The sequence below is a fragment of the Notechis scutatus genome, chromosome 2, assembly GCF_049901735.1.
Source record: "Notechis scutatus isolate UNSWTSFEM ecotype Mainland chromosome 2, rNotScu1.2, whole genome shotgun sequence".
NCBI lineage: Eukaryota > Metazoa > Chordata > Lepidosauria > Squamata > Elapidae > Notechis > Notechis scutatus.
Genome location: NC_142010.1, coordinates 3,277,384 through 3,291,867, shown reverse-complemented (window position 1 = coordinate 3,291,867; position 14,484 = coordinate 3,277,384). Strand labels below are relative to the sequence as shown.

The 14,484-nt window shown below is 44.6% G+C and overlaps 1 protein-coding gene across 5 annotated transcripts; it reads left to right on the top strand.

Annotated features, from left to right (window-relative positions):
- The first annotated feature begins 219 nt into the window (after nucleotides 1–219).
- WHR1 (winged helix repair factor 1) lies at nucleotides 220–13,705 on the top strand. Of its 5 annotated transcripts, none has more exons than XM_087954299.1 (9): nucleotides 261–331; nucleotides 1,239–1,263; nucleotides 1,766–1,860; nucleotides 2,018–2,163; nucleotides 7,472–7,567; nucleotides 7,658–7,797; nucleotides 8,785–8,882; nucleotides 10,293–10,440; nucleotides 12,583–13,705. In XM_087954299.1, the coding sequence occupies exons 3-9, from the start codon at nucleotides 1,770–1,772 to the stop codon at nucleotides 12,626–12,628; spliced, it is 765 nt and encodes a 254-aa protein (XP_087810425.1). In that variant the 5' UTR covers nucleotides 261–331; nucleotides 1,239–1,263; nucleotides 1,766–1,769; the 3' UTR covers nucleotides 12,629–13,705. The 5 variants fall into 5 exon arrangements, with proteins under 5 accessions (XP_026542691.2, XP_087810425.1, XP_087810423.1 ...); XM_087954297.1 differs by having other exon boundaries at nucleotides 261–413; XM_026686906.2 differs by lacking the exon at nucleotides 1,239–1,263 and having other exon boundaries at nucleotides 220–299.
- The last annotated feature ends 779 nt before the right edge of the window (nucleotides 13,706–14,484 follow it).

Genomic DNA, 14,484 nt, shown 5'->3' with positions numbered 1-14,484 from the left:
TTTGGGGGGGGGGGGTTCTCCATAATTTTTAAGTTATAAAAATTGGGATTCTGAGGGCCAAAAACTCAAGAAACAACCGTCCAGATTAGAATAACGGCCAAGCCCGCCTTTCTTCCTTTTAAAGAGGGCCATTTAGCCGGACGAGGAAGCCATTAGGCTTTCCATCTGCCAGTCAAGCTATTTTTCTCCCGCCTACTCCAAAGACGAAAGGAGGCCGCAAAAAAAACTCTTCAAACGGAGTTACGTCATCTGTTGCCGACGACCAGGAAGCGAGACGACTCGAGTGAGGACTGAGAGGGGTAGGAAAGGCATAACGAAGCCTCAATTCGAAGTGAAATCAATGGGTTTTATGATTCAGGGAGAAAATGTGTAATTTGGAGATAGGGAGCAGTTCGGAGGTGAAAGGTGGATAGGTAGGTAGCAGCCAGAAAGAAAAACAGAGATGATGCTTAGTTGCGTTGCTTGTGAAATAGAATAGAATATCAGTTGGAAGGGACCTTGGAGGTCTTCTAGTCCAACCCCCGGCTCAGGAAACTCTAGGAAACCCTATATCATTTCAGACAAGTGGTTGTCCAAGCTTTTCTTTAAAAACTTCCAGTGTTGGAGTATTCATAACGTGTGGAGGCAATTTGTTCCATTGATTAATTGTTCTGTCCGGAAATTTCTCTTTATATTTAGATGAAAGCTTTTGCTGGAGAAACGTTTTGGAGCTGAGTCACCTGAGGGAGCTGGGGGAGAGTCAGAAAGGAGTAAAATGTATTATCACTCGTGTGGAGTTGGTATCATGAGTTTAAATAAGTTATAGTGTGATGTTTTGCTGTGTTGTTTCAAAGGAGGGAGAGGTGGGGTAAAATTTAGGAGGGGGCAAATCTCCCCTTGCCTGATTTCCTTCTACAGGTAGTCCTTGACTTACCGCAGTTTATTTAGTGACCGTTCAAAGTTGCAACGGCACTGAAACAAGGGACTACATATAGTCACAAGTGGGAGGGGATGAGTAATAAGGAGTGATGAGAAGATTAACAGCAATAGTAGTGCAGACTTTGTAATAGTTGAACAGTGTTGACGGAATTATTTGTTTAGCAGAGTGATGGCATTCGGGGGAAAAACTGTTCTTGTGTCTAGTTGTTCTGGTGTGCAGTGCTCTATAGCGTTGTTTTGAGGGAAGGAGTTGAAACAGTTTATGTCCGGGATGTGAGGGGTCTGTAAATATTTTCACAGCCCTCTTTTTGACTCTGCAGTAAACAGATCCTTGATTGAAGGCAGATGGGTAGTAATTGTTTTTTCTGCAGTCCTAATTATCCTCTGAAGTCTGCGTCTGTCCTATTGGGTTGCAGAACCAAACCAGACAGTTATAGAGGTGCAGATGACAGACTCAATAATTCCTCTGTAGAACTGGATCAGCAGCAGCTCCTTGGGCAGTTTGAGCTTTCTGAGTTGGCACAGAAATAATATCCTATAATTGATTATTTGTGAATAAGTAATAACATGAATATAAGTTAATAAGTATTGAGATTTGTTTTTGAAAGATAACCTAGAATTGAAATTAAACTTTAATGATAATATAATAATGGAACAATATGATATAGAATGTTGATTAGGATAAATTGTGAATATAACTAAATAAGAAATGTATAACAATACTAGCATGCACACAAGATATATGTATCCAACCAACACACTGTAAAATTGAAAGATGGTTTTATTTGTTGTTTTTGTTGTTTTAAAAAAAATCTAAAAAATAAGGCTTCGGTCTCTTTCTCTCCAGCCCTATGAAGCGGAAACACCAACTCCTTTCTGATAGTTTCAAGGCCAAGAAGCAATGGCCTGCTCCGAGTGACGGATCTGAGTCTTCTGGACAGGGTGAGAAAGAGTGAAATGCACTTTGCACGAAATACCTGATACGGGGCAGGTGAATGAAAAAAGGAAGGAGTTTCTAAATGGAGCCCAAGGGGGTCTTTATGGAAATGCTTCAACGGTGAGACGTCTCCGTTCTTATCTTAGCTGTTCCTTTTCTCAGACGGCCCCGCGGCAGTCGAAGCTGCTCTCCAGAATCTGGTATCTCTCTTCCCTCGTAAAGTATTTGAAGATTCCCTGCCGCCTTTGATTCTGAGGCATCAGATCTACAGTCTTGTCAAAGATCGTACGGTGGTAGACAGGTATCTGGTAAGTAAACTCCTCCCTGGTTGGGATATGGCAAACATCAGCGGCGAGCTAACAGGACCAAGATGGTGGTCACAGCAGTCCAATCAAAGCCCCGTCCACTCTGTGTGTGTGTGTGTGTGTGTGTGTGTGTGTGTGTGTGTAAATAAAGATTTGTTCTCCAAACGTTTCAGGTTGGTTTCCAAACGTTTCATCACAAGGCTAGGTAACATCATCATCATTATTATTATTGCCAGAGTACAACATGTGTACAACATCTTCAGTACAACATCTTCAGCAGAGTTTAAGGGATGTCAATGTTTCTCTGTTTATAAGGGTTTCAAGTGTGGGTGTGTCAAGTGGAGGTCCTGTGATGAATCAGCTGTGAGTCTTTAGTGAGTCTTGTGATGGCTCTTGTGCAGAGGTGGCATTCAGCAGGTTCTGACCAGTTCTGGAGAACCGGTAGCGGAAATTTTGAGTATTTCAGAATACCACCTCTGACTGGCCCCGCCCCCATCTATTCTCTGCCTCCCGAGTCCCAGCTGATCCGTTGGGTGTTCTTTTGTTGCCCTGCACAGGAGAACGGAGTTGGAAAGCAGGTCAGTTGGGTGGGGAATGGGGCCTTTGCAGTATCCTTCCCCTGTCACGCCCACCAAGCCACGCCCACAGAACCGGTAGTAAAAAAAAAATTGAATCCCACCACTGCTCTTGTGATAAGGAGATTACCTCAGGTCAGGGTCATTGGGAGGTGAACTGCTGGTGTGTGTGTGTCGGGGGGGGGTGGAATTGCATGAATTGGCTGAGGGTTGGTGCCGTCTCTGGTTGGCTGTGCGGTTGGTTTGGATTCTGAGGAGTTCGTAGGCTGGTTATAGGTCAATGTGTTGATGGAATTGCTTGTGGAGTGCCAGGCTTCGATGAATTTACGAGTGTGGCGGGTGGTAGCGTGGCCAATGGTTCTTGTGTTGCTCCCATCAAACTGGTGCTCTTTGGTGTTGGTGTGGGTAGAGATTAAGGATTTATTTACTGTATATATATATAAAATCACATGCACGTACAAAAGTGATGAGATTTTGATTGCATTGCTGCAACTTCCATCCTGACTCTTTTCATCTCTCCCAGAGCTGCTGCTGTTCTGATACCTTTAATTTGTGTCCATTGTCAAGAATGCAGGCAGTCCTTGACTTACAACTATTAATTTAGGCACTGTTTCAACTTAACAGTGACATTGAAAGAAGTGACTTAACAACCAGTCCCCGCACTTCTGAATACAGGTAGTCCTCGGCTTATGACCACAATCAAGCTCAACGTTTATGTTGCTAAGTCAAATGTTTGTTAAGTGAGTTTTGCCCCATCTTATGACCTTTCCTGCCTCGGTTGTTAAGTGAATCATCGCAGCTGTTAAGTTAGCAGCACGGTTGTGAAGTGAATCTGGCTTCCTCATTGACTTTGCTTGTCAGAAGGTCGCAAAAGGAGATCGTGTGACCCCCTGGAACACCGCAACCGTCGTAAATATGAACCGATTGCCAAACATCTGAATTTTGATTACATGACTACGGGGGATGCTACTTGGTCACAAGTGTGAAAAACGGTCATGTCACTTTTTTTTAGTGTGGTTATAACTAGGAATGGTCACTAAATGAACTGTTGTAAGTTGAGGACTACCTGTACTGCAGCATCCCCATAGTCACGTACTACAAAGTTGGGCACTTGGCAGCTGGCATGTATGTACGACAGCTGCCGGGTTCCAGGATCACAAGATCACTATCTGAGCCCTTCCCAACAACCAAAGTCAATGGAGGAAGGTGGATTTGCTTAATGACCATGTGATCCTCTTAACAACTGCAATGATTCTCTTAACAATGGCAAAAAGGTCATAAAATAATGTGTGGTTCACTTCGCCACCGCTTTGCTCAGGAATAGAAATCCTAGTGCCAATTGTGGTCAAGGACCACCTGTATTTATTTGACTTGATATTCTGCTAGATACCCAAATCTCTCATAAATTCAGAACAAAAATTATTGTGAAGGTTCTTTGCTTTCCAAGGCTTGGATGCATCACACCCTAGTAAATCTGTACACAATACTTTTTTGCAGCACACACACACACACACACACACACACACACACACACCCCTTCCGCAACAACAGGCTAATGCTCTTCACCTTTCTAAATATACCTTTAATATTTAGTCCTTTAATACTTAGTCCAGGCAAAAGCCTATTAATCTGTAAACTAACATAACAACCTTCTAGAGTTTTTACTCTATTTGGGATGAGATCCTGGATGAGATTCGGCGTGGTTGTTCTCAGTTGCTACTGGGCTCGCAGCAAAGCTCCGGGCTCCAGTCAGGACTTCCGCCATTTGTCTGAAATGGTATAGGGCACGGGTGGCAAACTTGCCGCGTCATGTTGCTGTCACGTGATATTTTTCCCCTTCACAGAGCTGGGGTGGGCGTGGCCTGCGCGTGATGCCTCCGGCCCACGGGCCGCCTGTTTGACACCCTCAGTATAGGGTTTCCTGCTCGAGCAGGGAGGGGGTTGGACTAGAAGACCTCCAAGGTCCCTTCCAACTCCGTGATCCTGTCACCAGGATATGCTGCTCATTATAGCTTGTGGCCCTGTAGTAGTGGTGGTATTCTACAGGTTCAGCCCGGTAGTTAAAAATGCTACCATTCGGCCGAACCAGTAGTTAAAAAAAACAGCTACTGGTTCGACTGAACCAGTATTTCTTTTTTTTCCTTCCTCCCAATGATCAGCTGTTCCGACGATCAGCTGTGCTGGGATCCCCCTCACTGTCTTACTGCTTCGGCCAGGAGGATTTCCTGAGGCCCAGGAAGCAAAAAGGGGCACCCGGGGGGGGGGGATACTTCTTGTCCGTCCGTCCCCGGCTCTGTTCTTTGCCTCCTGGACCTCAGGGAAGCCTCCTGGGAGCAAAAACGGAGTGGAGGGGGGCAAAAAAATGGGGCGCGGGGGGGGGTTGCTGCTGAAAAAAAAGAAGCTACGCCCACTCAGTCACGTGGCCATGCCCACCTAGCCACGCCCACAGAACTGGTAGTAAAAATATTTGCATCCCACCCCTGCCCTGTAGGACAGTGGCCCCCAACCTTTTTTCTGCCACGGCCCGGTACCGGCATCACAAAATCATCCGCGGCCCGGTACCGGCATCAGCATGACAAGGCAAGGCGAGCCGAGCGACCGGCCAGCCAGCTGTCCCCCGCTTCTCCCCGCCACCTTCAACTCCTCCTTTGTACCTTTGTTGATGGGCTTCGGGACGGCTTCGGGACGGTCGCTCGGCTCACCTTGCCTTGGGTGCTGAAAGAATCCTCGTGCCTTAGTTTTGTTCGAAGCCACCACCCCCCACCTTCGATGAAACCAAGGCGCGAGGATTCCTTCAGGACCCAAACGCCGCTTTCCAACCGGAAAAGCTCACCCGGAAGCACTTTCTCATCAAAACAAGATGGTGGCGCCCAGCAAACCGGCAGCCTGGTACAAAATGTTCCACGGACCGGTACCGGTCCGGGGCCCGGTGGTTGGGGACCCCCTGCTGTAGGAGACCTGCTTGTCATAGGTGACACTCTCCAGGCATCACTTCAGCCTCTTCGTCTCTATGCCATTTGCTTATCGCTTTTCCTCCTCCACATCCCTTCCCACTCTGTCTTAGCACTGGTTTTTCTAAGCTAAACGTCCGGGTGAGGCGAAGACTGTCTCTGGATGTCAGCATATTCTTACAAGGACCAAGGTGTGGCTCAATTAGTACAGGCAGCTGCAACACCAGTTTGAATACTGGTTAGCCAAGTTGTGCAGGTAATGTATGAGTGCTTGAGGGAAGTGTAGGGCGGGAGGCATTTCTGCCCGACTGCAGTTGCTTTTTCCAAAGAGCGGACAGCAGTCCCGACACCTCACAGTCATAAAAAACAGTTAAAATGTTATTAAGTAGTCCTGCTTCTAGAAGTTAACCTGTCAACCTGTGAGGGAATGTAGTCTGGAATCTCAGGAGGGGTGGAATAAATTCCAGAGAAGCAAGAGACAATTCACTTCAGATAGTTTGTGTGAGAGAGAAAAAAATCAAGATGGCTCCTCCCTGGTAGTGCCCAGAATATATTTGTATTTATTTTTCGTTTATTTGTATCGCGCCTGTATTATTTTTACAAATAACTCAAGGTGGTGAAGGGTGGCTCAGTGGCAAAGACGCTGAGCTTGGCGAGCAGAAAGGTCGGCAGTTCGAATCCCTAGTGCCACATAACGGAGTGAGCTCCTGTCCCAGTTTCTGCCAACCTAGCAGTTCGAAAGCATGTAAAAAATGCAAGTAGAAAAATAGGGACCACCTTGGTGGGAAGGAAACAGCGTTCCGTGCGCCTTCGGTGTTTAGTCATGCCGGCCACATGACCGCGGAGACGTCTTCGGACAGCGTCTTCGGCTTTGTAACAGAGATGAGCACCGACCCCTAGAGTCGGAAACGACTAGCACATATGTGCAAGGGGAACCTTTACCTTTACAAGGTGGTGAACCTATTCAACATCCCTCCCTCCTCCTATTTTCCCCATAACAACCCTCTCCTCAGGCTCAAAGTTCAGGCTCAACCTCCCATCCTTTCAATGTGTGTAAAATAAGGACCCAGATTGTTGGGGGACAATATGCTGACTCTGAAAAATCACTTAGAGAGGGCAGTGAAACACTGTAAAGCGGTATATAAGTGTAAGTACTATTGCTATCCTGATACTGCCTTTCATCAGGTTCATGTCCACCTGTTCTTCCTCCACCTGCCAATTCAGCCTGGAAGGGAGAGAAGTGGGACACCCCCAGATAAGCAGTTCTTGGTTTTCTAACATAGTGAAGGGAAATTAACTTTAATCGACGATTGCCCTTTCCCTCACTCACTTTTCAGTATCATAGTGAAATAAACCTTTGAAGATACTGGCCTTCAAGAAAGGGCATATTTCTTCCAGAAAAAGGAAGGGTACCCAAACTACTTCTATCACAATAGTGGGTTCATAAAGCTCATTAAACCAGGTCAGTTAAAAGACTAAGAACCACAACTGCAGCATATCCTGGGTTTGCTTAGCTTTAACTTTCCTTTTGGATTTTGGTTCAGTGTATTGAGGGAATCTTTAAAAAATTCAGAACTCCAACAACATGAACTCAACTATAAAACCAACTTTAGTCTGTTTTAATTTCTGTTGGCTATAGATAATTGCTGTTTCTCTCTGCCATGTTAGCCAACGCAGGAGATTCTTCGAAAAGCCTGTTTTATGTTCTGCTTTGCCTCATCTTCAAAATTCACGTGCCCTATCTGCTTCTGGAAATGAATTGAGAAACTCTTCTTCTCTCTATAGAGCCAGCTGAAAAATGAGGGCCGGATCCGAATGTTTCAGCACGGTTTTGAAGCGGATTTTTTTGTGGTGGCCTTCACGGACAGCTACATATCTAAGGTTGGCTTCTGCCAAAGAGGGGCATGGACAGAGGAGAAGAGCCGCAGGGCCAGCAAGCTGATAATGACGCTCTTATTGTTTTTGTCTCAGGTGCAAGAATTTATATCGGGGAAGGAGTTCGCCGGGACGGTGAAGAAGTTTTTAGATTCAGTCCTTACCTCCTGCCCCGACATCAGTTTTGACAAGAAAACGATGTTGAGAGACTTTGGCTTTAGGGACACAGAAATCACGTAAGCAGACGAGGAGTCCCTGAGGCTGTCAATTTTCCTGCTGTTCCGTAACTATTTTTTTCCCCCCTCTTTTCACTGTTTGCTCTGCCGGCCTTTTCTCCAAATTAAGCTCATTCGTTGTGTGTCTGTTGGCTGGGGAATTCTGGGAGTTGAAGTCCACCCATCTTTAAAGCTGCCGTAGTTAAGAAACACCACTACATGAGTTTTGCTTGTGATTTAAAGACCAATAAGCGCCTCTGCTTTCTGAGAATTGCACGCATTCTCATGTTACAAAAGGCAAGCTTTGGGAGAACTTAAATCTCACAGGATCAAGTCTTAATCTTGTCTCATTCAGGGTCCCGTTTCCCACAGTGGCTAATTAGATACCTTGGGATGTTGTTTGACAACTCATACAAGGATAGTCGTCTTCCTTTTTTTTTCTTGACTTACAACATTTTATTAGATTATAGAATAAAATACAAAAGCACAAAAGCAAATAGTAGGACACGGTAGGGAGAAGGAGAAAGAAAAGTGAGGAGGGGAGGGAGAAAATAAAATAAAATAAAACGCTGACTTCCAACTACCTCTGTTGAGGTAGAATAAAGCAGTAATATCGAACCTCAACTTTTTACTTTTCCATAATAATATAAACTAGCCATTTCTATAACAACAAATCAATCTAATCAATCAAGCCCAAGATCAAAGAAGAATAGTTGTCTTCTGAACAGGTAGTCCTTGAATTATGGCCACAATTAAGCCCAAAATTTATGTTGCTAAGCAAGATAATTGTTAAGTGAGGTTTGCCTCATTTTACAATCTTTTTTTGCCACAGTTGTTAAGTGAATTGCTGCATTGTTAAAGGTAGTAATATGGTGGTGAAGGGAATTTGGCTTCCCCATTGACTGCTTGTTTGAAAAGGCAGAAAGCATTACCTCACAAATCAATATATTTGGTCGTGGAATAAATCGCAATGGACATTTACGTTTCCTCTTTCTGCCTTTTCTTCAGGCAGCTGGTGAATGCTGGAGTCTTGACTGTCCGTGATGCCGGGAGCTGGTGGCTCGCTGTGCCTGGAGCAGGCCGCTTCATCAAATGCTTCATCAAAGGTGTGCCTGTTCTCACAATGTGTAGCTAAGCAATAGTTGCAGTTTGTTGGCTGAACCCACACACGATGCTAAGAAGCAAATAAACAAATCACATTATCACTCCGAGCCTGAAACTTTGAAACCTGCAAGATTTCACTAGATTAAGCAAGTCCCAAATTCGCATCCAGAACCAGCAAATATATTTCAGGGGTTTTTGGGGGGAGTAGTAGAAACTTCTTCGCATTTTAAATTCATGAAACCATTACAATTTAGCGTGGCTCTTTCATTTGAGGGTTTGTTTTTGGCAAACTAAATTAAGAAGAAATTGGAAGAATTGGAAGGAGGAGGAAGGGAGGGGGAGGGGGAGAAAGAGAGAGGAGAGGAGGAAGAGGGAGGAGGAGGAGAAGGAGAAGAAGAAAAGTTCTCCATTACCTTATCCAGTGCAGGATGTCCAGTCTTGAACTCCATTTATCAGACCTGCCCTGACTTGGTCCCTTATCCAAAAAAAAAAGACTCCATTTGTGGTGAGAGCTATACTTTTAATAAAAGCCAAGTGGATTACAGAATGGCAAAGCCAGAACTTAACTTCTGGTGCCTCCCTGTTAAACTTTTCCCGTCCACTTCCTCTCCTCCCCTATTCCCTTCTTCTCCAATTATATTTGCATACATCGTTTTTGGAACAGTCTCTTCAACGGAGGGCTGGTTGGTTGGTGAGCCGTTGCATTCCATTCCCAGGGTTTGACCCTAGAGATGGTGCCTCCGGAAGGCACGAGGATTTGGTAGTCTTCTCCTTTCCCATCCAGCTCCCCGCCCCCCATAGTGCATAGCAGACTGACAGCTAGTGTTGAGGTAATTCCCCTATAGGAGAATGAGCACATACAGGGACACGTATTTGAGAGTAGTGTAGGAATAATACACACAGAGCACACAGATACACTGTACAGTAAATGTAGGTTTTTACTTCCAGAAAGGTTTAAGCAAAGTCCAAAATAAGCAATCCAAAATCATTCACAGGTAAATCAGTCAGTTTTTCAATCCAGGGATAATCCAAATATCAAATTCCAGTGTCAAAAACAGTTCAGTAATAGACTTACATTAAATCCAGTAATATCAGTCAATTAGAAGAAATGGAGCAATGGCAATACTTTCCAACAGAAGGAAACAGAGACTTACTCACACTCTCTTTTGAGACTCTGACTAAACAAACCAGGTTTCTGGCTCCATCTTATGGCTGTTTGAGAAACCACACCCAATTGCATGCTCTTGCATTCCCTTAAAGACATAGTCCTAAAATGTTTATCCTGGTTTATATATTTCTAACCCAAATACCCGTTAGGTGACTTATATTCCTAACAGCTAGCAAAAGTGAAGCTGAAGCGTATGATGGCCGCTCTGACAGGAGCGGCTCGCTGACCATTTTTCTCTTCCCAGGAAGGAAAGCTGTCTTGGGGATGATCCAGAAATCCAAGTACAAGGAAGTCGTCCTGTCTGATTTGCAGAGCCGCCAAGCGCCCAATGCTGTGAAACTGGGCCTTCCCTACCATATTCACGACATCATTGGAGCCCAGCTGGTTGACTGGTATTAGATTCCTTTTTCTTCTCTTTCTTGTCTCCATTCCCTTCTATTTATGGCTTCCGGGAACCCACAGGCAATCTCGACATCAATTCGTTTGGCGACTGTTTGAAGTTACAGCCACCTTGAGAAAAAAAAGTGACTGGCAACCAATCCTCGTGCGTACAACTGTCGCGGGATCTCCACAATCGCAAGATCAAAATCCAGACACTTGGCAACCATCGTATGGAGTTAGTTGATTGAGTTGCAGCATCCTGGGTTCATGTGATTACCATTTGTAACCTTCCCAGCTGACTTCTGACAAACAATCTCCAAGGGGAAGCTGGATTTGCATAATACATAATTTAGTTGGAAACTACAGTGATTCACTTAACCGTGACAAAAAAAAAATGTCATAAAATCAGGCACACAACTCACTTCATAATCTTAGCAATGGAAATTCTGGTCCAGAATGTGGTTATACATCGAGAACTATCTGCAGGGGTGGGATTTAGCCGGTTCGGACCGGTTCAAGCGGACCGGTAGTTCCAGCGATCAGTTGGCCACGCCCCTGCTCTAGTCTCTCCTATATTTCCGTGTTTTGCAGCTCGGCTGATTCGCACAGCACAGCGAATTGCCATGCGAATCAGTTGTTTTGCTCACCAAGGCTGCAGTAGAAGGTGCGTTTTAGAGCTGAAAATAGCGGTTTTCAAACGCTGTGCACGCAAATCATATACTCACCGGACCGGTTGAATCCCACCACTGACTATCTGTACACCCTTTAGAATTTTGATCTTCTCAGAAACATAATAATAGGATTTATTCAGGGGTGGGATTCTACCAGTTCGCACCTATTCGCTAGAACCGGTTGTTAACATTCTAAGCAGCTCGGAGAACCGGTTGTTAGAAGAAATTACTGGCCTAATCCTGTAAGGAAGGCAGGAAGGAAACATTCTGGTGTTGCTTACAGAAACTGCCTCTCCGTTAACCCTTATGACATTCTTGGCAGGACTAGATTTCCTGTCCCAGGAACTTCTCTGGAGTTTTTTTCCCCTCCTTTACTGGTACTTTGCTTGTGTGGAGTGACCATTCAAAGTTACAATGGCACTGAAAAAAGTGACTTACGACCATTTTTCACACTTATGACTGTTGCAGCATCCCCACAGTCATGAGAGGCCAGGCGAGGAGATGCGTGCCTCGATGTGAGCGATATTGAGTTGGCCACACCCAGCCAATAACATGACCACCAAGCCACGCCCACCCAGTCACATGACCACCAAGCCACGCCCACCACCCAAGCCACGCCCACAGAATCGGTTGTTACAAATTTTGAATCCCACCCCTGGATTTATTTTTTCCCTTCCAAAGAACCCAAGTTGAAATGCTGATAATAGGAACACAGGATTTCTGAATCTGGTTCAGATGCCTGGACTTCAGCTCCCAGTAGAAGTCTACGTATCTTAATAGTTGCCCAAGGTTGGGAAACACCCGTTTAGAGATATCTTGCACATTTGAACAAGGGGATCAGTGGGTTAAACATTTCAGAGTCTCAAAAGCCCACTCACGTGTCTCTGTACCATTGTTATTCTACATTCCTCTTGCGAAGCCTTTTGAGGGATCCAGTCAGATCCAAGAATTTGAGAATGTCTTTAGAGATAAAACTGGGCAGCCAGAAAAGTCAAAAGCCACATCTTCAGATGTCTAATCTGTCCTTGGGAATCTAAGGTTACTGCTAGATATTTGCCTTTCAGGTTTGTTTTAAATATCTTGTGTCTTCTATCCATTGTGAAATGGCATGCCCCCATCTTACCATCGCATTGAGCAATTCTGAGCGCTGGTTGCAATATAACAGAAGTATGGAGATTTCAGCTAGGAAGCCTCGTGGCTGTGCTCTAAATAGAAGAGCATTGTTGGAAAGCACTCCTCAGTTTCCTGGTTGCACTGGGAGGGATTATAATATTTCACCAGAGAGCTTTAATGATTTAATTGGTTGCCTTGTTCTATCAAAGGTCAAACTCTTCCATGTGGGTTAGCCCTGGTGAACTCAGTGGCAGAAAATACAAACTACAAAAAGTGTTTGCTGTATTTCTTTTCATACTGTTCCATGCAGCTCGGCTAAGTTTCTTTCCTGCTTTTGATTTTTAATGATGCCTTTCTCATTCTCTCTAGCGTGCCAACGACCTCTGGGACCCTCCTGCGACTAACAGATGATTAAAAATGTGCCAAGCAGAGAACTGTGCCCAAAATAGACTTTTTAGATTTTTTTTTTCACATCGGGATTCGGAGTTTTTTTTTAAATGAGCTTCCGGCATTAGTGGGACCAGAAGAAACTTTTCCTCAGCAAAGTAACCTTCACTGATCTAGAAATTGCACTTAACACAGGAGCTCCTTGTAGGAAACTATCGTAAACGGATTGGGATTTCCCACATTAATGGTTACATGCGTGGGCCTGAATTGAGAGTAAAATAAAATGATACAGTCCTTCTCCATGAATTGTAGAGGCTGAAGTAAGCTTTCTGTCCTAGGCCTCCCCAAAAGCACTAAGTCAATTCTGAGTTCCAGCAAAACCTCTTTTATTACATTAATGTGAATTTATTTCATTCACAATCAGCCAATGGCTTGGCAAACAGTCTTGCAAAGGTATACGAATTACCTCAGACCTTTATCAATTCTGGAACGCTGCCTGGTAAAATTCCACGCTCAGTGCTGACAGGGAAGGGCTGGGTTATATAGACCAATTTTCACGAGACTGAAACAGACGGACGAGCAAGTTGTTTTCTGCAAAAGCCTCCTCCCCTTTTGCTTCTCTTTTAATCCTGATAGGAGGGGCCATTCATCGTCCACCTATGGCCTTACTCCCACGTCGACCCTGAGCTCTTAATTGTGCCTTTTGGCAGCTCTGCGCATGCACAGGCTGGGAACCGGTTCTAGAAGCTCCCATGCCTCACTGCTGTCCGAGCCCGAAGGCAGCTGATGACTGCTAGCCTGCTCTGGCCCCATCTCTGCCTCTGATGCAGAGCCCTCATCCGGGCCTTCCTCAGCCTCCAGGACTGGCCCGGGTTCCTCCCCAACCTCCTCACTACTGTCCGACTGCTGCCAGCTCCACCAGCCATTGGCGGGCCACAACAATAGCGAGATACACTCCCTGGTTGGTTCATTCCTTGTGTATGGTGTTAGATATTTATTCTGTATACCTTGAATATGGGTTTACAATGGGTATGAATTTAGTCACTTGTTGCAAAAACAAAAGAAGTTTGGAACGTGTCTTTAAATGGAATTTAAAAAACCCAAAGGATGTGCTTGTCTTTTATTTCTTCACGCTCGTTTTTTTAGGAATATACATGATTATTTTTATGGAGGGGGGGTTTCCAATTCACAAATAATCTGCATTTCAGATTACAGGTAAATCCTTGATTTAACAACAGTTCATTTAGTGACCGTTCAAAGTCACAGCATCGCTGAAAAAAGGAGCTTATCATTTTCCACACTTATGATTGTTGCAGCATCCCATTCCCCGTGGTCACATGATCAAAATTGGCAAATGATTCATATTTATGACGATTGCAAGATCCTGGGATCTTTTGTGATCTGACAAGCAAAGTCAATGGGGAAGCCAGATTAACTTAACCGTGTTACTAATTGAATAACTGTAATGATTCACTTAAACCACTGTGCCAAGAAAAGTCATAAAATGGGGCAAAATTCACTGAACAACTTTCTCACTTAGCAACAAAACGTTTGGCCTCAATTGTGGTCGTAAGTCGAGGACTGCCTGCGCACTTTGATTCTAGCATGTGTAAGTATGATTATTCTCCCTTTCTAAAGCCCTAAGCACTTATTGGCCCTTTGTGATATCAGAAACTGTGTTGTATTAGACACTGAACAGTAAATGCTTGTTCGTCTCTTTTCGGCAATGTGACATTAAGAATGACTGTTACTACTATTGCTCATTTGTTACACAACTTCATGTGTGCTTCCACCGAGTCACATGTATAGTGTTCATGTTCATTTTTTCCCATCTGGAGAGATCGTTTTGAACAGTCTTTGCAGTTTCTAAGCTGTCCCCACCCT

Excerpts from the sequence above, each read along its gene's own strand:
- WHR1 (XM_026686906.2), top strand. The coding sequence starts at position 1,770 with ATGAAGCGGAAACACCAACTCCTTTCTGATAGTTTCAAGGCCAAGAAG. Across the intron at positions 1,861-2,017 it reads ATCTGAGTCTTCTGGACAGG|ACGGCCCCGCGGCAGTCGAA; the intron begins GTGAGAAAGAGT and ends TCCTTTTCTCAG. Across the intron at positions 2,164-7,471 it reads CGGTGGTAGACAGGTATCTG|AGCCAGCTGAAAAATGAGGG; the intron begins GTAAGTAAACTC and ends TTCTCTCTATAG.